The sequence below is a fragment of the Lemur catta genome, chromosome 6 (genome assembly GCF_020740605.2).
Source record: "Lemur catta isolate mLemCat1 chromosome 6, mLemCat1.pri, whole genome shotgun sequence".
NCBI lineage: Eukaryota > Metazoa > Chordata > Mammalia > Primates > Lemuridae > Lemur > Lemur catta.
In genome coordinates, this window is record NC_059133.1 from 47,395,921 (window position 1) to 47,419,067 (window position 23,147).

The 23,147-nt window shown below is 41.1% G+C and overlaps 1 protein-coding gene across 1 annotated transcript in view; it reads right to left on the reverse strand.

The window, feature by feature from the left end:
- Positions 1 to 21,657, reverse strand: part of RASSF3 (Ras association domain family member 3) — a 63,656-nt gene extending 41,999 nt beyond the window's left edge. The window contains exon 1 of the mRNA XM_045553438.1: positions 21,365 to 21,657. Coding sequence (XP_045409394.1) covers positions 21,365 to 21,475 — 111 coding nt within the window. The 5' untranslated portion in view covers positions 21,476 to 21,657. The remainder of the gene's footprint in view (positions 1 to 21,364) is intronic.
- Between the last annotated feature and the right edge of the window lie 1,490 nt (positions 21,658 to 23,147).

Sequence of the window (23,147 nt, forward strand, 5' to 3'; positions counted from 1 at the left end):
TCAACAGGAAAATGGATACACTATGGCATGTTAAGCAGTTCAAAAGAATGAACTTGAATAACAAAGAACAATCTCAAAAACAAGGTTGAACAATAGAAGCAACCTACAAAAGAAAACATGCAATATAACACAACTTCTACAAGTTTTAAAAGCACACAAAATAACACTATTAATGATGAATACTTATATAGACGCCTGCAGTAAAAGTAAAAAATACATGAACGGCAATGATAAAAATGAACTGGGGGAAAGGGAGGGAAAGAGAAAATGGGGCCAGAAAGTGAGACATCTATGAGCTTCAACTATGTGTGCAATGTTTTATCTTTTAAGCTAGAGAGTAGCTAAAAGGTATTCATACTACTTTTATATAATTAATATATGCCTGAATTACTTCATAATAGCAAAAAAAGAAAATTCTCTTTCCTAATATTTTGATTTACTTCAACAAACCCTAACAATATAATAGTTCAAAAATAATTTTCTTAAAAATTAGCCGGGCATGGTGGCGCATGCCTGTAGTCCCAGCTACTCAGGAGGCTGAGGCAGGAGGATCGCTTAAGCCCAGGAGTTTGAGGTTGCTGTGAGCTAGGCTGACGCCACGGCACTCACTCTAGCCCGGGCAACAGAGTGACACTCTGTCCCAAAAAAAATAATAATAATAATTTTCTTTCCATTACAATCTGGGATTCTCTTGTAGAAATATCTGATTTGATAACTACAGAAAAGAATAGAAAGGAACATCCTAATTTTAGAACTATCCTACTCATACATACACTTTGCAGTATTTCCAGAAAGTGACTACTCATACTACCCACCTATATCCCTGGAGATAATCCCTATTAGAAACATATGGCGGCCGGGCGTGGTGGCTCATGCCTGTAATCCTAGCACTCTGGGAGGCCGAGGCAGGAGGATCGCTTGTGGTCAGGAGTTCGAGATCAGCCTGAGCAAGAGCAAGACCCCGTCTCTACTAAAAATAGAAAAAAATGATCTGGACAGCTAAAAATATATATAGAAAAAAATTAGCTGGGCATGGTGGTGCATGCCTGTAGTCCCAGCTACTCGAGAGGCTGAGGCAGAAGGATTGCTTAAGCCCAGGAGTCTGAGGTTGCTGTGAGCTAGGCTGACGCCACGGCACTCACTCTAGCCTGGGCAACAGAGTGAGACTCTGTCTCAAAAAAAAAAAAAAAAAAAATACACATGGCCTTTGCTTTTGAGGCAATCCTACTCTTTTCAAAATTTTTCTACAGAAAAATAAAAGACACCCACTCAGTCACTATTTGAGCTTCTATCCTTCCAAACCCCAAATCCAAGTTTCTCTCACCTTCAGGAGGTATTCCTAATTAGGTCTGCCCTTTTCTACTCAGCCTCCAAGGTGCTCACTGCTCAACAACAAAATCAACCAAGTATTACTGGGTCTCTTTAAATGTATTTATTTTAACTTCTTCTGGGTTGTCCTATGCTCATTTACACAGCTGTTACTGCTCACAAGTTGCATCATATTATATTGGTCTCCCCATATAAACCTGGTGCATTCCTTATAGGCAGGAAGCAGGACTCTCTTATAACCCAACTGTATCTAGTACAAAGCTCTGTACACTGTCTGTGCTCAATAATACTCACCGCAAACATCTGAGCAATCCCAGTGTGCCAATAAGGGTGGGTAAGACTTACTTTGATTTTTGGAACTCACCCAGGTCTTTTAAATTTTCTTTCTGATCTGAGAGGAAAACAAATATGCAACAGTTTGTACAACCAGCCTCTGTAATGCCTTCACTTACCATTCCTTGAACAAATTTCCAAAGCCTACTAATTACAGATTGCTCTGTGAATTATGATAAACTATGCAGAAATCCCCAACTTCTTTGCAGTTGTGAGCAACTCTCATTATAATCATTACAATTTCCACCCATGTCATATACATGGATATTTTTTGAATAACAATGAATGTAATTAGTATGGAAATAAGAATTCTGGAAATTCAAAAAGTCCTCAGCTTCTTTGAATGTCCACAGTAAATGTTCATATATGTAAAACTATAAATATAGTTTTAGGAATTTCATGGTAACCCTTGATATAAAAGGAGACACTGTCTATTTTCATAATCTGGTCCCCATGCCCCTCTCCATCTTACCTTCTACTATTCGACTTCAGACTAATCCATGCAGGCTTAATTTAATCATGACCCTGTGAATTCCCCTCCCATTATTCCCTCAACCCCCACAACCCAAATTGAGTCCTCATCCCCTGATCCTTGCTAATGTGACAGTCACCCTAACTATCCTGGGGCTTCCCTAACTGTTCACCACTTCTAAAAATTGTGGGTTCTTGCACCAGACTGCCCAGTTTCTACTCCTGGTTCCTCTTATTTCCAGCTACTATTTAAGCTCTCTCTGCCTCTCCTGTACAAAGAGAACAACTGTCCCACTCCACTGGGTTGGTGTGAGAACGAAACAAATGGGTATAGGTAAAAGACACTGTAAGTGTGCCGTAGATGCGAGCCACACTGTTATCAACAGTGTGCTCTTCACTGCTCTTCCACGGCCCGGACAATGGTAATAAAATGGCTCCTTATGACTTTCCACAAGGCCACATGCTCTTGAGGGCAGAGATACTGGCTTATTCCCCTTTGAATTCCCAGAGTCAAGCACAGCAGTAGTTATAAAGCAGGCACATAAAAGTTTGTTGGTATCATAAAAGCAGGAAAACAGATACGAGGGGTCTTCAAAAACTTCATGGAAAATGCATATTATGAAAAACTATACATGGATTTCAAAACTTTTGGGCGCCAAAATAAACTCGTACTAAATTGTTACAACAGGGCAGAACAAGATCTAGTTTGAGGCACTAAGAAGGGTAAGACATCAATTTGGAAAGAGCCCCTATCAGAGCAACATGAATTCTGCTAAAATTGAAGCAAGAACAAACATCAAATTTATGGCAAAGCCTGGGTGAAAAAATGGTGACATCATTGATGCTTTATGAAAAGTTTATGGGGACATGCCCCAAAGAAATCAGCAGTTTACAAATGGATAACTCCTTTTAAGAAAGAACAAGAAGATGTTGAAGACAAAGCCTGCAGCAGCAGACCATCCACATCAATTATTGAGGAAAAAATTCATCTTGTTCTTGCTCTAACTTAAAAGGACCTTTGATTAACAGCAGAAACATCAGCCAACACCACAGACATCTCAATTGGTTCAGCTTACATAATTCTGACTGAAATAGTTGAGCAAACTTTCCACACAATGGTTGTCAAAACCATTGTGCGCATATTAGCTGTGGACAGGAACAGAGCTTTCAATGAAAATTTTAAACAAGTGGGATCAAGATCCTAAAGCACTTCTTTGAAGAATTGTAACAGGAGATGAAACATGGCTTTACCAGGACAATCCTGAAGGCAAAGCACAATCAAAATAATGGCTACCAAGAGGTGGAAGTGGTCCCGTCAAAGCAAAAGCTAACTGGTCAAGAGCAAATGTTTTTTGGGGGATGCTCAAGGCATTGTGCTTGTTCATTTTCTGGAGAGCCAAAGAACAATAACATCTGCTTATTATGAGAGTGTTTTGAGAAAGTCAGCCAAAGCTTTAGCAGGAAAATGCCCAGGAAAGCCTCACCAGAGAGTCCTCCACCACAATACTCCTGCTCATTCCTCTCATCAAACAAGGGAAACTTTGTAAGAGTTTGGATGGGAAATCATTAGGCATCCTCCTTACAGTCCTGATTTGGTTCCTTCTGACTTCTTTTTGCTTCCTAATCTTAAAAAGTCTGTAAAGGGCACTCATTTTTCTTCAGTTAATAATGTAAAAAGACTACATTGATGCAGTTAAGCTCCCAGGCCCCTCAGCTCTTTAAGGATAGACTAAATGGCTAAAATCATTGCTTACAATAGTGTCTTGAACTTGATGGAGCTTATGTTAAGAAATAAATTCACATTTTTTGTTTTTATTTTTTAATTCCATTTTTCCATGAGCTTTTTGAAGTTCCCTCATAGTTCAACAGAAAGTAGCACGGGTTGGGGAGAACAAACCAAATTACACATCCCTACACAAATTCTAGAACATCCACCACATTGCTGGAAATTCCAGAGGATTTAAAGAATTTACTCTGTTTAATTAACATTTCCAAAGAATAGCAGTATTATTTTCTGATACATTTTGGGAAGGATAGCAGAAAAATGTAGATTTTATGGCTAATAGAAAGTAAGGCCCTACAAATCATTACTTAGCTAAGATATATTATAATCAGCCTATTTCCCCCAAAAGAGATAGACTTTTAATCCATCCCCTAGACATTGCATTGGAGTATCCAATCCATCCCCTAGACATTGCATTGGAGTATCTAATTATTAGGTATCCATCCATTGGTGTCAAAACCAGGGAATAAAATGCAATGTCACCACACTCAGAATGTTTCATCTTCAAAGACTTTTCAAAACTACCACCAGCTAGTCCCTATCAGTCTCTTATCAAAATAAAATTATCAAAATAAAATGATTGAAGAAATAGATTTTAATCTGGTAAGAAAAAGCTCAGAGCCTGATCAAGATAACGGCATTTTTATTGAAACTTCTTAAATTTATTTTCTAACTTATTTTTATCATGTTAATTTGGAGCTATTTGGGGGATATGACTACATTCTGGTCATCAACAGCTTTCTCTAAGAAAGTTAAAAATATACTCAAAATGGTCTGCAAAGTTTATTCTTCCAGTCCATATCCACATCAAGATTTACTTTTCTCTTGTTCCTTCAAATAAATCTTAACTACTTCCAATTCAAAGATGATGATCTCATGCTTCCATGAGATCTGAGGTCTGTCCTGAGTTCCAGATCCTAATTCTGGTTGCCTGCTGGAAGCTACACAATGTTCAGTGCATGGCCTAAAACCAACCTGTTCCACCATCTCGCTAAACCTGCTTCTCTTCCTCCTGTGCTCCCTATTTCCACAGTGGCATGGCCATCCTCTCAGCTGCCTTTTTCCTTCTTCCTCCCTCTTCTCTCCTTCCTTCCCTAGCCCCAACCTGGTCAATCAGGTGCCAACATGCCAACTCAGCTTCTGCAATCCTTACCTCATCTCTCCCATTGCAGTTACCCTATTTCTAGCCCTAATTACCTTTACCCAGGTTACTGCAATAGCCTCCCAAACAATATCCCTGCTTCTCTCTCTCTTTCTCTTTCTCTCTCTCTCTCTCTCTCAACTCTGCCATAAACTGCTGTTGGTTTCAAAATCATAGATCTGACCACTTTACTTCTTCCTAAATGGCTCCTCCTTACTCAGAAAATAAAATCCAAAGTCCTCAAGCTGGCAAGCAAGGACCTTTGGAGTCTGCCAACCCTCCCTTTCCAGTCTAGTTTCCCACCACACCCAAGGGGTGTCACCCCCCTGCTGCAGCCACAGCACCAGCTGGTTCACCAGATACTCCAGCACTTCACCTTCCACCTGGTGCCTTCGTGGGTTTCTCTCCATGTACCCCCCACCATGGCATGCCCACCTCCTCCACCAATACCCATCTGCCACCAACTCAACTCCTATCACTCCTGTCTTGTATCATATGCACATTTCCAGACTGGACTCCTCCTCTGCCCAACCACAAAGGAGCTGTCTTATTTCTAAGCAGTCCTCTTCCAGCTGGAGTCCAAATGCCACCCTTTCCAGTGCAAAGGCAGACATTTCTTTCAACAATTCCTTCCATTCACCTGCATCCTCACTCTCCTGACACTCAGCCTTTCTTTCCACTCATGTGGCTTTCAACTAAAAATAAACAAAAATGATGACAACAATCCTACCACCTCCCTTGACCTGTGGCCTCCCCCTTGTATTATACACCACCCCTTCCTTGCCAGCCAAGCCTCACGGAAGAGCAGCCTACACTCAGTTTCCCCATTTCCTCTGCACTATTCATTCATTCCTCCACTCCACCTCCAGCTCACTGAAAAGACTCCCCTCAAGGTCTCCAGAGACCTGCTAATGGCTGAATGCCAGTCCTTCTTAACTTTTCTGCAGCACTTGTCCCATGACAAAGCCCTTGTTCTTGAAGCCCATGGCTTCAGCAAATCCCAAAGCTCTCTCTGCAGATCAGGTCTACCTTCTTGACAAGAAACAAACGCAGATTTATTCATTCAAAGTTTAATGACTGCCTGGTGTCTGCCACACATTCATAGCCTGAATGTCCCCTCTCTCCTAAATCTGATATTTCTTCCTATTTCCTTTCTTGGTGAATGACTGCTAGCATCATCTTCTAAGGCACTCAAATCAGAAACCCATAGCTCACGCCCTCACCACTCTCTTTTTCCTCTCTCACACCACCCCTATGCCCACATTCAGTGTTACTAAATCCTCCCAATTCACCAGTGTCTCCAACCCAGCCCTTCCTCTACTTTATCCCCACTCTCACTGCCTTCATTCCAACTTAACATCTAACTGGCAACTGAAGACTGGCTAGAACTTACTCCTGAGATGGACACATGATTGGATATCACATGTCCTGAGAGCGGAAAGAACAGTTCAGTATTTCTAAACAGCTTTTTAACTTTGTGTTTCTATCCTTTTTTGGTGACATAAATTACACATATGACGGAATCTATTACTTCTGTAGTTCAGCCCACAATTTCCCTTTGATTATGAAAATTGTTAAAAATCAACATGTACCTAAATGAATAGGATGCCTATAAGTAAATTCAGAGATACTTCGAATGTTTCATAACTGTAACATTTAGGATCTGGAAATCTGGTGCTTTTACTTGCCACAAAATGCTAACAATCTTTTAGTTCACATAAACCATTTTTATATAATATTCATTTTCAAAGACCAACTTTTCAAATTAAAACAAATACAAAATATGAGCAGCTACCTAAGTCATCCATCTCTTCATATTACCACATCACACATCCAAAATGTACCACAAAATTCCAGGAATACTAGGATGTGTTTAATGAAAAGAGCAGGAGTTGCTAGAAAAATAATTTTTTATGATTTTCATGGCTAAAAACAAAAATTTGGGAGGTCAAGGCAGGAGGATCACTTGAGCCAAAGAGTTCAAGATTACAGTAGGCTAAGATCATGCCACTGCACTCCAGCCTGGGTGACAGAGTAAAACCCTGTCTCTTAAAAAAAAAAAAAAAAAAAAAAAAAAAAACTATATAATTATGCATTTAAGCATGCTCCTTCTAGCTAGAAGAACAGCAGGGAATGTCAGACTCTTCAGGTTAAAAGGAACTATTCTATCTAGACCATTCTTTTGGAGTTACATCATTCTAAATATCAATAATCCCTTAAATGTTTAAAAGTCCAATTTTAAAGAACCACCTTTCTCCGTAGGGCCTTGTTGAAATACCCCCTGATGTAAATATGAAGTTAGAAACATGAGAGGAAATGTTGTCAATAAAGTGCCCAAATGAAATATAATTCTCCTCTGGAAAGATGGTATCTCAAGAATGAATCAAGTTAATCATCATACTCATGAATCATTTGACATGTCCGTAAAGGCAGAAGTCTCTAGTCTTCAAGAGTCTTCATTCTTCAGGAAGGCAATACTTAAAACTGTAGCATTCAGAGGACAAAACATTGTAAGAAATGAGCCTTGAACAGAGTATTCTAGAACCAGTGAATGGAGATGCTGGGTAAGGCAACTCTAGACAGTGTGTGCGAGGGGTAACAGAAGTCTCTGGAAGTCTCATGTTTGGATATGTCATATTAGACAACAGACTCTGGCATTTTATAATAGAATTTAACTTGCTAAAGGAAGTTTTCTAGGAACATTTACTTAACAAGAATATGTGCAGACCAGCTGGAATAAAGGAGACATTCGAAGCAAATGAAAAAACTAAATTTTCCAAAGGAAGATGGAAACGGACATACTTCCTTACTCCCAAATGCTGCATCAATCCACAAGTACTGACCCTTCCAAGAAGCACAGTGTCTAAACCACCCCTACTGTCCTAGTATTCTCAGTAAGTAGATGATTCTCATACATTCATCCTGCCCAGGCTTTGATGAATATGACACTGCTGGGTGGCTCTTTCTTAAATAGTTCTTGATGCAGTATTTATAACCCCTGCAATATGCAAAGTTCAGAACAATTAAGTGTTCCCTTTGGCTTGCATGAAACCCATTCTTGTTGGCACTATGTATGGATGAATGAAGTATAGCACCCATGGCCCCCTCTTTTGGAAAAGAAAGAATTCTACATATTCTACTTATTTCTCAAACACCGATCAATTCACTTGGGTTCTCCCCACCCAAGCAGACGCGACTCAATAATACAGCTGTTCCTAAACTAATTCATTTGGCATCTCAATACATTCCTGAATCCCTGTTAAGTCTTACCACTGTTACTTTCCCTCCAATCAGTAATTCAGCTCCAGAATAAATTAATCATTTGTCACAGAACTGAACAGGGCTTTTAAGGAAGAAACTGAAGCCCAATATGGTTAAGCATCTCTCCCAAAGTTACCTCTGCTAGTTAATAAAGGACTAGGCCTAGGTCCCAGGTCTCCAAAACCCAGCCCAATATACCTGCTGTTTCACCTAAATGTCTTACTGCCACATGAATACAGAAGCTATTACCATTGTTTTATTATTACTCCCCCAGAAACCAAAAGAAACCTGTTTCACTGCCTTCAGCCAACTTCCTTTTTCTTGATTATAATTCTGACACAAGTCTGATCAAATGAAAACCAGGTGTGGTCAATTACCAAATATCAAACGTGGCCCCCTCTGTCACCTGTGCCAGGTATCAAGCTAGCGCTGAAAATATCATGGTGAACTAGAGATGTGGTCTGCCCTTGTGAAACTCACTGGTAGGATAATCTAGAATGCTTAAAACCAAATTTACTCAAGTTCCCTGATGCATCCAACAATGAGCTGGAATGTCATCTTTCTCCAAAGCATCAGAGTGCTTAGTCAACACAACAATCAATTCATAAAGTAATTTAAACTTGATGCTTAGATATCAATGGTTCAAATCCCCAAACACAAATCACCACTTCGCAGATGAAAACAGGCAAAGAAGAGACGGGGGAATACATTCATTTTCAACAACTATTTATTAAGTATCACCTCCAACACCACAATAGGCTGAGAATTTATACTCAATTTAAATGAGACAAGATTAAGAGTAGAAAACAATTTTATATTAGTCTCTAAATATACCTGTGATGCTGTCACGCTTACAATTATATAACAATTTTTTAATTTGGTTTTTATTTTTTTTTTTTTTTTAGAGACAGGGTCTCACTATGTTGCCCAAGCTGGTCTTGAACTTTTGGCCTCAAGTGATCCTCCTGCCTTGGCCCTCCAAAGTGCTGGGATTACAGGTATGAGCTATGGCGCCTGTCCATATGTAACAATTTATAACCTAGGAATACTTTCCACACTCACTTCTCATTTACTCTCTACAATATCTGTTTTTTAAAGTTTAAGAAGCTGATATTCAAGGAAGTTAATTAAGGAACCTGCTCAAACTCCCACAGCTGGTAGATGACAGATCCAAAACTAAGAGTCTCCCAATTCTAAATCCCCAGACCTTTCTACTGAACCACATTTCCTTAGTAAAAATTCCTACCAAATTGTTTTAATTAATAATTTTAATACCATTAGAAATAAGTTCATCTTTATTGAACATGTACTTATATGCCAGATACTGTTCCAACCCTTTTATATGAATTAACTAGTTAATGATAATATTATTTATATAAGAATATATATATAATACTACAGCTCAAATTAAAAATTTTAAAGGCTATTAAAAATACTCACAATAGCACTTGGAATTAATATAAAGCCAATTTCCAACAACCAATGTGTTGTGAGAAACACACAAAGGGGAAGTTGGAGGTGGGAAGGGAATATCAAAATCCAGAAGGCTTATCTGGCCCATAGGAAGAGGTTTCCCACCAGATTCCAAACCTCATACCAGTTTTATACAGTATAAATGAACTCTGAAGTGTTGGCCAAACAGATCACATGACTCACTGAGCTTTTTTAATGCCTGCATTCAACCATAAGCAAGCTTGTTTCACAACTGTGGAAGCATCCAGCAACCCTGGAATCCCTCAGAGCTGAGATAGACACTCTGTGGGTGGGAGACAAGAGGGCCTGGGAGCCCAGCCACAGCACGTGGAACCGAACTCTAAGGACAGCAGCAGCATGTTATAAAGTTTGCATATATCACCTTATTTGATTTGATCTCAAGAAAACTAGGAAGAAGACAGTGACTAAGTCCCTAAACAATGAGCACAAGACCATCTGGAGGAAAAAGGAAAGCCCCCAGGAAGAAGCAGAATTTGTCACTGGGTCAAGTGAGCAGTGAGCAGAACTCAACAGCCAGGATCCTGTGGTCAGAGGCAGAGGAAGTTAAAAAATTAAAAACAAAAAAAATACCCCAGTGTACAATGTACTAACTTACACATAAACTCTTGGGCAAAAGAACCACACTTTCATAAGCCTGACCATTCTTTTTCAAATGGAGCAGCTTGCTTTAAAGGAAAAAGAAGTTGGTAAAGATTTGTGATTAGGTGGCCTCAGGCTTCATCAGTTCCTTTACCCGAAAACAAAGGCTCCACAGTGACAAGGCAAGCAGTTAAAAAAAAAATTAAGCCTCCAGGAATGACTGAAGCTCCTTCCTGATCAATTACACTGAGACTCCCAATTCATTTTGGTTAATAAAGCCAAAGAGACACCTAATTTCCTGCCATCTTTCTTTAGCTGGTCTATGCATTAGTATACTTCACATCTCTCAACCAGTCAGTTCTCCAGACAGCTTACCACCTTCACATGCAAAGAGGTATATGGTCATAGACAGTAGGATCTTTTAAAAATAACCACTGTTAACATTTATTAATGCTTATTACCTCCCAGGCATGCTGCTAGTTTACAGAAGAGGAAACTAGGCTTAAAGAGGTACAATGACTTGCCCAAGATAACAAACCTAGCACTGATTTTTAAACTAAGGCTGCCCTACACAGCTGCTTACAATTAATCAATTAATAAGAATACACACACCCATTAAGCTCCTAACAAAACCTAATTCCCCTCCTTTTTCAATATTAATTAAGTTGTAAGCCCTCACCTCAAACAAAGAAGATCAGATGTAGTGTCAATTTTTTAAAACTGTAACAGAGCTACATATATTAAGAACGAATTTTAAGTTAACTTGCTGATATTGGTGCTAGGTTTGCCTTTTTTAAAGGTACTCATTCCCCTATATGACCAGTCCAAATCCTTGCACTCAAATGTCAGGAATACTTATCAGGGTACAGTTCATAGAACAAATTTCTAGCAGAGACCAACAGGACAGCCAAGGATCTAACCTCAGCCAGGCAGTAGCACCTCACTCACGCTAACCGACTGTGCCACATGAAAGTAAGAAAGCAACGTCTAACTTCACAAAGATCTGAAAGGGCAGTACCTTCCCACCAAAGGAATACTGGCAAGAAAAAAGCAATCCACACGCCTGTTTAAACAAACAGAAACAGACCTTAAATGGATAAAATATTATTGTTTCTTTAAACCATCTACATAATATTTACATTTTCCCATAGCTAGGAAATTACTCACTACAGCCAAGTACCCCTGAATTTACCTCTCACATGCCATGAAACCTGCATCTGCTTATGGACTAAGTAGACAAAACTTGTTGATTTCTCATCTCAAAGTTCCACTGAATTTAAAGTCCAATAAAATCAACTGAATTTTAATTCCCTTGGAATGCTCCATTAACTGTAAAACACTAAGTAATGCTAAACGTCATTTTAGTATTGGTACTTTTCCTCCTATGTAATACATTTATCTACGTTGTTTTCTAATTTCATAAAATTTTTTGTTTTTGTCTTTTGAGAACAATATCACATACACATAAATTTCTATGATACTACTGGCAAAATATTAAAAAAGATTCATCAAAACAAGCATTTGCAGGAAATCTTCAGAGTGAGCTTGTTTGAGTTAAGAATATGGGAAACGGCAGGGCACAGTGGGTTAGGTCTGCAACCCCAGCACTTTGGGAGGCCAGGAGTTTAAGACCAGCCTCGGCAACACAGCGAGACCCCCATCTCTACAAGATATAAGAAAAATTAGCCAGGTGTGGTGGTGCATGTCTATAGTCAGGATGCCACTCAGGAGGCCAAGGCAGAAGGACTGCTTGAGCCCATGAGTTCAAGGCTGCAGTGAGCTATGAATCCCACCACTGTCTCTAGCCTGGGCAACAGAGAAAGATCCTATTTAAAAAAAAAAAAAAAAAAAAAAAAGAGTAGGAGTATTAAGGAGGGTTCATAATCTATCATAAAATCAGAAATAACTCTTCACATCTTTTTAAAAGATCCACTTGACAAAAATATTCTGAAAGAAGAAAAAAATTAAATCAGGCAAACTAGAAGTTAATCAGAGTATAAGAATAATATTAAGCAACAATTTCTACAAAGGCACCAACAAGGCTTAAAGTAGATGGCAATGCCAGCTTCCTTTCTAACTGTAATTTTTCAGCGAAAGAGAGTAAGCCTATCAGTAAACAGCATAAATTCTCTTTGGCGGGTGGGGTTTCTAGCAGTTTGTCCTACTGTCCTTTTTTCAATACCTAGTGTATTTATGAGATAAAAGTTAGGTTCCTCTGAACTCTACCTGATTGGTTAGAAAACTGGCTCTAAATTTACTGAAATTCAAAGATAAACAGGAACTTCCAGTCACCCTTTTTTATTTTACATGATTAGTAAAAGACACACCATCCAATTCCCCACCCTCTGTATTCCACACTTTATTCACGGTGATGCTGTATTAGGAATGCCTTTCCTATGCTGTAACTACAGGACTAACAAGTAAAGCATTTTGCTGAGTTTCAGTGATGTCAGCCTGAAACATATTCTGAAGTGTTTCAAAATGCCAGAGTATGTAATGTCCCTTTGGTACAAACAGTGCAAGTCAAAAAATAACATGAAGTTCAGCTGACCACAAAAAAGGAGAACCATCTACCCAGCTAAACATGCATAGGCCTCGAGAGTAGTGCTGTCTCAAGACTTCTGCCTACCTAACAGACAAATGGTCAAAGGCCATGCATGAATAATTCTCACACAGAGGAAAATCTACTTAGAAGTGTAGAAAAATATTAAATTCACTGTTAATTAAAAGAAAAGAATGCAAATTAAATAACAATGAGGTGACTTTAATATTGAAGTTTTCTTCTTTTTTTAATGACTATATCCAATGGAGGTCCGATGACACTGATTAAAACTATAGACATAAATTGGCAATATATAACTAGAGCCACAAAAATGGTCACACCCTCATAATCAGTAAAATTCCATTTTTGTATATCTACCCTAAAAAATTAATTCATAATTGAAAAGGTTTTATGCTCAAGATGTTCACTAGAAGGCCAGGCTCAGTGGCTCATGCCTGTAATCCTAGCACTCTGGGAGGCAGAGGTGGGTGGATGGTTTGAGCTCAGGAGTTCAAGACCAGCCTGAGCAAGAGCTAGACCCCGTCTCAATTAAAAATAGAAAGAAATTATCTGGACAACTAAAATATATAGAAAAAATTAGCTGGGCATAGTGGTGCATGCCTGTAGTCCCAGCTACTCGGGAGGCTGAGGCAGAAGGATCACTTGAGCCCAGGAGTTTGAGGTTGCTGTGAGCTAGGCTGACAAAACAGTACTCTAGCCCGGGCAACAGAATGAGACTCTGCCTCAAAAAAAAAAAAAAAAAAAAAAAAGATATCTAGAGTAGTCAAACTCAGATGAACCTATACAGACCAAATTCCATGAGGGCAGATTTCAATCTGTTTTGTTCAACACCGAATCTCTAGCACCTAGCCTAGCACATTGCTAATATTCAATAAATACTTGAGAAATGAAGAAAACTACCCTCATCAATCTTAACACACACACACACACACACACACACACACACACACACACACACACGCTCAACCTGCACTAATTTCAAGTGAACACTTTGCTGATTATCTTCTAAATCTGTTAAATCCAAGATCTTCTAAATCTATTCTTCTGGTCTCCAATTCCCAAATTTATCCTTTTCCTCCTCTAATTATCTCACTTTGTTTAGCATCTGGAGAGAGAATTGAGTGCTGCAATATATAATTAGTAAATTATTCTTAGCTGACTGAATCATGTAGCAGCAGTTAGCAATTCCAGTCCATAAAATGCATATTAAGATGGCTGTTTTAATAATCCATGAAGTATGGACCCGATTCTCTCTGTAAACCAAAGTCAGAATTGCATTGAGAATGCCATTAGGTCAGTTTTATCCTATTGGCTCGTATGTGAAAAAAAGAGGGAAGTTCCCCACACAAGTTTCACAACCCTTAAGTGCTGGTATGTGTGACCCAAGATAGGCTGAGAAGAAATTATTCCCAACAGTAAAGGGCAAGTTCCTCCTCACAAAAAAAAAAAAAAGAAAAGAAAAAAGAAAAAAATCTTTCTAGCCTGCCTGCCTGGCACCACCCCCTGAATCCATCCATCTGCAGCCACCAAGTTGATGGAGATTCAAACCCTTGGCAAGGACTACCAGCTCTGTTTTAGCAAGCAGCCTTGTTCAACAGAAATATAATGCAAGCCATGTGTATAATTTTAAGTTTTCCAGTAGCTATGTTAAAAAACAAATAGGTAAAATTAATTTTATTTAACCCAGTATCCCTAAAATATTACCATTTCAACACATAATTGGTATTTTAAAATTACTGATATATTTTATATTCTTTCTTTCTTTTGTTGTTAGGTCTTAAAAATCCAGCATGTATTTTACACTTACAGCACATCTGAATTCAGACTAGCCACATTTTGAGGATTCAATAACTACATGTGGCCAGTGACAACTGTATTAAACAGAACATCTTTAGGATGGTCACTTCTATCTCAGAACCAATGGTAATATTTTTACATATATTTCAAAATTTAATCCTTTTTATGGGCTCTGACATCCTTCCTAGAACATTATCTGGCCCTCACCATTAAAAAAATTAACAAGCAAATAAGTCATTTGACTAGCTACTGCTAGCCACAACAGAACTGTTTAAGTTATTAAGAAAAATCTGGAATACTCAGGAGGCTGAGGCAAGAGGATCACCTGAGCCCAGGAGCTCAAGGCTGTAGTATGCTATGAGCGTGCCTATGAATAGCCATTGTACTCCAGCCTAGGCAATACAGTGAGACCCTGAGACCCCCTCCATATCTGAAAAAAAAAAAGAGAGAGAAAAAGAAAAACCTGGAAAATAAACCAGATTTGGAAATTTTCTGGTTAACTCTCGTGAGAGTTATTAACTTGGTTGAATGCATTTTCTATCCTTGAAGATGGCTGTGTTTCTGTTGGGAAGCAGTCATCTACCAAATGACTAAATGGGCTACATTTTAGCACAGACATCAATAAGGAAATTACAATTGTTTTACAGGGATACACTTCCATGTCAACATTTCCATCTAAATAGATGTATGGCTTTACCACCCTTTACACAATAGATGTGTTCCTAAAAAACCATCAACAGTTCAAAGTTTCCTTAAATACACTAAAGAAACAAACCATTTAAAGGAAAATTAGAGATATTTTGCCTATTGGGTAAGCTTTTTAAAAATATTACTAAATGAAGCTAGGGACTTTGTTTTGTTCACTGCCCTATCCCCAGAGCCTAGAACAGTGTCTGGCAGATAATAGGGCACTCAACAAAACGGATAAATGAATAAATGATGAGCTTTCTTAAAGCAAGGGGAAAATAAATAAAGTGAGTCATCCCTAACTCATAACAAACAACAGCTATTACCAATATGATCCAATTTTAAATGACTACTACCTGTTGTGTAGGCTTATCGTTTAGTTTAGAAAGTGGGAATTGGTGCAGTGGCTCACTCATGCCTGTAATCTCAGCACTCTGAGAGACCAAAGTAGGAGGATTGCTCCAGGAGTTCGAGACCTGCCTAAGCAACATAGACCCTGTCTCTACAAAAAATTTTTTAAATTAGCTGGGCATGGTGGTGGCAAACCTGCAGTCCTAGCTACTCAGGAGGTTGAGGCTGGAGGATTACTTGATTGCAGGAGTTGGAGGCTTCAGTGATCTATGATCACACCACTGCATTCCAGCCTGGTGACAGAGTGAGACCTTGTCTCTTAAAAAAAAGAAAGGAAGGGAAGAGAAAGAAAGAAGGGTAGAAAGAAAGAAAAGAAGGAAGGAAGGAAGGAGAAATTGTGTGTACTTGTATATTAAAAAAACCCTAAAAGTACCAAATACTGAGACATCCATCCAAAATGAGGTTTTCGTTCATTCAAGCATCTATTAAGCGCTAGGCATTTATTTTATGTGCTAGATTAACAGGAAAATGTCTGTCCTCATTAAACAAAATATAACAAATTATAATGTTTGCTATAAAGGGAAGGAACTGAGGGCTTTAAGAGGGGAGGGGTGCCTATTTCAGATTGGTGCTTCTCTGAGAAGATGACATTTACGTTGACACGTGAAGGAGAATGGAGGGAAGTAACTACAGGCCACGGTTCTGAGATGGGGAAAAACTTGCAGCCTGAAAGGAATTGAGAGAAGACTAATATGACTAGAGTCCCAGTTATACGCTATTATCTAAAGGCTATTACAAAAACAAATAAATAAATAAGGCTATTACATCAGAGGGTAAACAACAAGCTGGGCCTTGTAATATCGGTGATGCTTGCTTGCCTTGAGAATAAAAATGCCCTACTAAGCAATGAAGCTCTTCGATGAGATGAAGATGCAAACAGGCAAAGTTTTCCAAGACCTGTCACATAAGAGAAGCTCTTTTGCCTGCATCTATCACATATCCTATTTTGTCTTTTCATCATCCCTTCAGAAGAGAGACTGCTAGCTAATGGCCTTGGGCCAAATTAGGAGTGAAAAGCAAGTCTCAAACTGGGGCCTTAATGGAAAGACAGTTATTTACTCTAAGGAGGTGGGGGGAAGCATGGGCTATGCCCAGGGCTAAGAGCTGGTGATCAGGCCAAACTAGAAAGCATTTGGCCTGAGTTTTTTTCTCCCAGAAAAAGAATGTTAACAGTATGACATGCACTGACTGCCAAAGGAACTCTAAAAAGAATAACCACATTATTGGATATTTTTAGCCTTTGTTTTCAAAAATGTTTTGTGTCACTGCTATCCAAATAATCCCAAATCTTGCAAGTTAGCCAGAAGAAGAAATGGGATAAAGAGTGTATTGCTCATATATGAGATTACAGAAGACTGTGGAATAATTTTCTTCTGAAATTGAGTTAAAGGAATATGCCTTTGTGAGTTTTGCTCACACAAACACAAAATTCCAATGGATTAATACTGTCTCACGAGAGAGAATATATCAGACATGCAGAAGAGATGTGCAAATCACCTTGCACTACTCAAAATGGCTGATTGGAATGTTTATATCCAATATTATAGGGATTAAAAGTTAATATAAAAAGTTAATATAACCAAAATACCTTTAATGTTATAAACCGCTATTATTCTTTTACCCCAGTGATCTGCCTTCACAACTCCTAATGGAAATGCAAATAAAAGAGTGCAACTCATTACTGTTGATTCTAGCAGTAAGATACAACCAAATAAAGAGCCACAAAAATATTTGAACAATCAGAAGGAGAAAACTCAAAGGGAGAATTTGAAGCCTGTTGTATGGAATCACACAGGCCTATGTTATCAAACAATTCTTCAGCATAAGATTTTAAAAAGTGTGGATGGTTCAGAAGATAATTTCAAGTTTTTTAAGACTTCTTGTCTATTCTAACTCTAAAGCAAAAATAGTTTCTCATATCCTTATTCCTATTAACTACCAAAGGCTCAGGAAGAAAAGTAATCACCTTAGCTAAGAAGTAAGAAGACATGCTCTACAATTTTAGGCCATTTCTACCCTTTGGCAATCTGAATGCATCCTGTATTTATAGATAATTTGATTTTGTTGGGAAATCAGAAAAGGCAAATTATGAATTACAGAACTGTCTACATCTCTGGCAGAACAATTAGGTGGATCCTTTGAAACCCAGTAAATCCACAAATATGAATTATGAACGATGTAATGACAATATATGCATGTCAGGGAGTTGAAATTTTACAAAACTCCTAAATTATAGATGTGCATATTTGCAAAGGGAAAATGGAATTTTAAAATTATTTTTTATAGCTGAGAAGTAACAAAAAGGAGCATGGAATCTGAGTCAGAAAACCTGAGTTTCCAGCCTTCCTGCTAAGTGTGGGCCTTAGACGATCACTAAACAAGAACTCACTTTCATTAGGTTACTGCTTTAGAGGGTTCTTGGGAGAACTGTAAGATAGGATATATTTGAAAATTGTAAAGATCCAATTATTGGCCAAGTATGGTGGTTCGTGCCTCTAATCCCAGCACCTTGGGAGGCTGAGGCAGGAGGATCACTTGAGGACAGGAGTTTGAGACCAGCCTGGGCAACACAGTAAGACCCCATCTCTTAAAAAAAAAAAAAGAGCCAGGTGTGGTGGCACATGCCTATAATCCCAGCTACTCCAGAGGTTCAGGAGGGAGGATTGCTTAAGCCCAGGAGTTTCAGGCTGCAATGAGCTACAATGGCACCACTGCACTTCAGCCTGGGAGACAGAGCAAGACCCATCTCTTTATTAAAAAAAAAAAAAAAAGATAGAAAAAAAAGTCCAATTATTATCAAACCAGGAAAGCATTCATTCATTCAACTAGCATTCGCTGGGCAATTACTGTGTGTCAGGTACTGGTCCAGGCCCTGGGGATACAGCAATACACATGACATTCAAACTGCCACAAAAAGGCCATGTGTCCATTCCCTTTATATCCCTTAGGCAGGTTTTTAACCCTTTTCCTCCTTTTTCCCCCCAGAAAGAGAACAGGGTACAAAATAAACCTTTATATCTATAAGGTTTTTGTAATTGTGGAGGATGAAAAGAAGTTGGGCTATGTTCCCTTGTCTGGCAAAAGAAGAAAGAAATATCTAGTCTTCCCCCAACCCCTTTTTCCCCATCCTGCATTTACCACAAACACCTTGCTTTCTCTGGATATTTTCAAGAGTCCTAGAAATCTCATTTTCCTAGCTTTTCTATTGGGTGGTACAACATCAAAAAAAAAAAAAATCACTATTATCCTTATGGCAACACCTCTATTTCCACCTCTCTAGAGAAAAGATAAATTTCACTACTATTACACTGTATGTCAGAAGTGCTTATCCTATTCTTACAATCAGCATAATGAAATTAATAAAAAAAAGGCTTACTAACCTTGGGTTAAAAAAATGTGCTACATTAAGAGTGCTTTGCTTTACATTTATGATAAGTTTTACTTCCTTAGTTCACAAATATTATCAAGAATTGTAAACACTCAACATCACTTCTTTAAATAAATGAAAATGCCCGTTAAAATTCAGAATTTAGAACACTTTCTCCACCTGGCAAATAATTCTCATAACTCAGTACCTTACATGTATTATAATAGAAGGGGAAATATATAAGCAATAAAGCTTCAAAATACAACTCTTCAAGCTAGGAACTATGTCTTACTGTCCTGATTTCTAACACAACACTGCAAAATACACATTAATGTTAGATTAGTTCTAAATGCTAAATAAGCAATATTACATGAGTATACTATATACATTCTAGATGAATATTACATAAATTAATGCACATGACGTAGAGACACTATTTGTAAATAAACCTGAAAAACAAATGATGTCTTTACTTTTTAAAGCACTAAAGGATTCTCATACAATTCCAACCTGGATACTTTGGCTCTTGTGAAGGAGCATCTTACACCTAGAGAATCCAGGAACGAATAAGTTTTCTGTACATTAGTAGACACCTCTAGAATAGACTAGTTTCATGTCAAATGGTAACAGCAACATAAATGGAAAGAGAAAATACAAAGTGGAGAAGGAAAAAAGAGGGAAGTCCAAGAAAGAAAGAAAAGAAAAGTGAAAAAAGCACAGGGAAATGCAATTTTCCCATAACTGATGGGGGGTGTGGAGAGGTATTTATGACTTCCAAACTTCACAGAGATCTCAAGCCGTAGGAGCACACTCTACTGAAAATAACAGATCACCCAAAGTGATTAGTAAATAGTGCAGCTTTAAGTCTTAGACACAATACAGACTGGACAACTACTGCACCACAACTTCACTCAGAATTCACTGTGGCTACTGAATAATGGCACTTGACTGCAGTTTACCTTTCACCATCCCCTCTCCCTCTTCTGGTTTGGGACTTAAGAGGATGAAAAGACTAGAACTCCAGAATCTTAGAAATTTGAGGTCAGAAAATGGTTAAACGTAAAAGGTCTGGCAAGGACACCCTGACAGATCACACACACACACACACACACACACACGCAAAATCTCATCATTCGTCCTCTGAACGATTTTTCTTGCTTCTGGTCTCCAGGATAAAGTCTGATAAGAAATGTTTGCTGCGCGCCTGTTGTTTTTTAAGAGCAACAAACTTGTTCCATTACAGCCCTGTGCAATCTGATGTGAGCGTGGCCGGGTTGGCCCGGCTCCCTGGTGAGGTTCCCAGGGCCAGGAGGCCAGACTTCGCCCCGCCGACGCGCCCCGCTTCGGGAAGGCCTCCCTAAAAAACTCTGCCCGGGTCGGCGAAACTGGCACAAGTTCCCTTCCCAGCTTTTCTCAAGTCGTGCTTCCCACGGCGTGCTACCTCCAAAAAAGGAAGAAACCGGCTAAAGGTTAGTCCTCGCCGGCTAGTATTTACCTAGCACCGGAGCTTGTTTGCAAAACATTTGGGCACCGACAACACTGACTTTACAGCAAAGGCACAACCGTGAGTCCCGCAACCACTGGGTTTCGGTGAGCGCCTGCTACGGTCAGGCCCGCGGCCCTCGGCGCCCTTTCCCCTCCAGAGCGCCCGGGCCGGGAAGCGGGGAGGCCAGGTCATCGCTGCCACCCTGGCATCATATGGCGCCCCGAACCATGCAGGGGGCCACAGGCCACTGAGCGGACTAACAGGGAGGCCGGGCGCGAGGACCCGACCGTTGAGCCAGCGGGGCGCGAAGGGGGAAACGCCGGGAGCGGCCCGGGGACGCCTCCTGGCTCTCGGAACTGCGCCCCGCAGCCGGCGGCCCGAGGCGGAGCGGCAGAGGCCATCAGGCGCGCGAGGCAGGAGCCGGCCCCAGCCTCCCCGCCCTTCCTCCTCCTCGCCGCGCTCAGAAAGCCCCACGCCCACATGCACGAGCTCCAGGCACGTTCCGGAGACCCAAAACAGCAGAAGCCACATCTCGGCCCCCTCCTCCTTCCGGACAAGCATCCCCAAAGCGCCCCGCGGAGACTCGCAGAGTCGGGGCCGGGGGCGGTGGGACCCCCGGAGTTCCGGGGCGCAGGCTGCAGCGCCCGCCGCGCGCTACTCACTTGCTGGCCAGAGCGGGGCTTGCCCTGGGGCGCTCTCCTGAAGAAGGAGGTCCTGGCGGTAAAGAAGAAGTCCTCGGCGTCCTCCTCCAGGCTGCTGTAGCCGCTGCTCATGCTGCTGGCCCCGTCGCGCGCGGGCGGCCTCCCGGGGCGCAGGCGGCCAGGCAGGGGGTGCCGCGCCCGCCCGCCCCGCGAGGTTCCCGGCGTGCGGCTCGGAGCCGCCGGCGGGCCGTCCTGCTGCAGCTGCGGCCGCCGCTCAACCCGGCCGTCCGGGCCCCTCCCGCCGCCTCCCGGCTCGGCTCCAGGCGCTGCCCGGCCCGGGTGCGCCGCGATCCCGCCTCCCGCTGCCCCGCCCCGGCCCGCCGGCCCCGGCAGAGCCCCTCCCCGCGGGGCCGCAGGTGGGGGAGGCGCAGCCACCCCCGTGCAGGCGCGCGGCGCTTGCCTCGCGGCGTTGCGGAACCCGGAAAGCCGGGTTTGAGGGCTGGGTCCCGGTGGGGCCGTGCTCGGGGTCGCCTCCCCAACCTCCCGGAAACTGCAAATTCCTCTGCGATCCGTCCGCCCTCCCCCTGTTCCGCTAGCTCGAGTTTTGGAGAGGGCGGGAGCAGAGCTGGGAGCTGTCTCCGCGGTCCCCGCCCTGCTCGCCCCCTCCCGGGCCCCTTCGGGGGACGGTGGAGGTTGCCCGGCCGAGAGGCCCCCAGACCCGCGGGCGTCCTGCAGGCGTAACGCCCCGTCCTGAACCCCCGCAGCCCGCCCCTCCTGGAGAGTTAAAAGTTAGCAGAAATGGGTGGGGAGGTAGCAACTGGGTTAAGTTTATTCGAATGAAAACATCCTTTCTGGTCATTCATTTGAGCTTCGGTCTTACCCTTTCCCCCTTCTCCCTAGTGAGGGCTCATTCCTAAATAAGGACGGCAAATGTCGTTATGATCTTAGACGCCCACTTAGTGCAAAAGGGGGTGAACTGATTCTATAGTTACAGAACAGTCTTATTAATACAGTACTTATTAATTAAATGTGCTTTATTAATGTCCCCTTCCACAATCAGCTTTGTACGGTCACTCACAAGGAATAGCTTAAATGGTAGGGGTAAGGGGATCAGGGAATTCTGTTCACCCACGTACCAAAATTTCCATAAATCCTTCCAGTCAGCTAATCCTCTTTTAAAAGCCATCTGTGGGTACCAGTCTTTTACACCTGGGCGTTATTGGAATGATTTAAATTATACTAATTTACTTGCATAGATCTTGACTGAAAAGTTTTGAAGCTTCAGCACTGCTATGGTAAGCAGGCTTCAGCAGAGGTTTCATTAGGAGAGGAAGGGAAAAGTTAGAAAAGAGTAAAATTTCACCCATTATAGCTAAACTTTCTTATGTGATCTCCCTCAATCCTCAGAGCAACTCTGTAAGGCGTAGTGCTATTTTATGCCGGCTTCACACTAGAGCAGGAAGGAAGGGAGGGAGGAAGGTAGCGAGCTGTAGGTGAAGTGGCTGGGACCACTCTGCTCTGTGTTCTGCTGACATGAATGTTGTCACATACCCTTCTGGATTCTGTGGTTGGTCCTGGTCAGCCATGCCCATTTGTGGACTAGTGGGAGGGAGAAGTGGACCAGAGATGATGGGGGGGGAGGGAAGAAGAATTGGCTTGTGAGTGAGTCATCCTTCTTCTATCCTCTGGCGGAAAGAAGGCTTGTAAACCTGCTCCACCTTCCTTCAGGCTTACACATCCAGCTTGCAAAATAATATATTACTCCAAGTGAGTCACAACTCCAGAAGGCAGGCCTTAGAGTTAC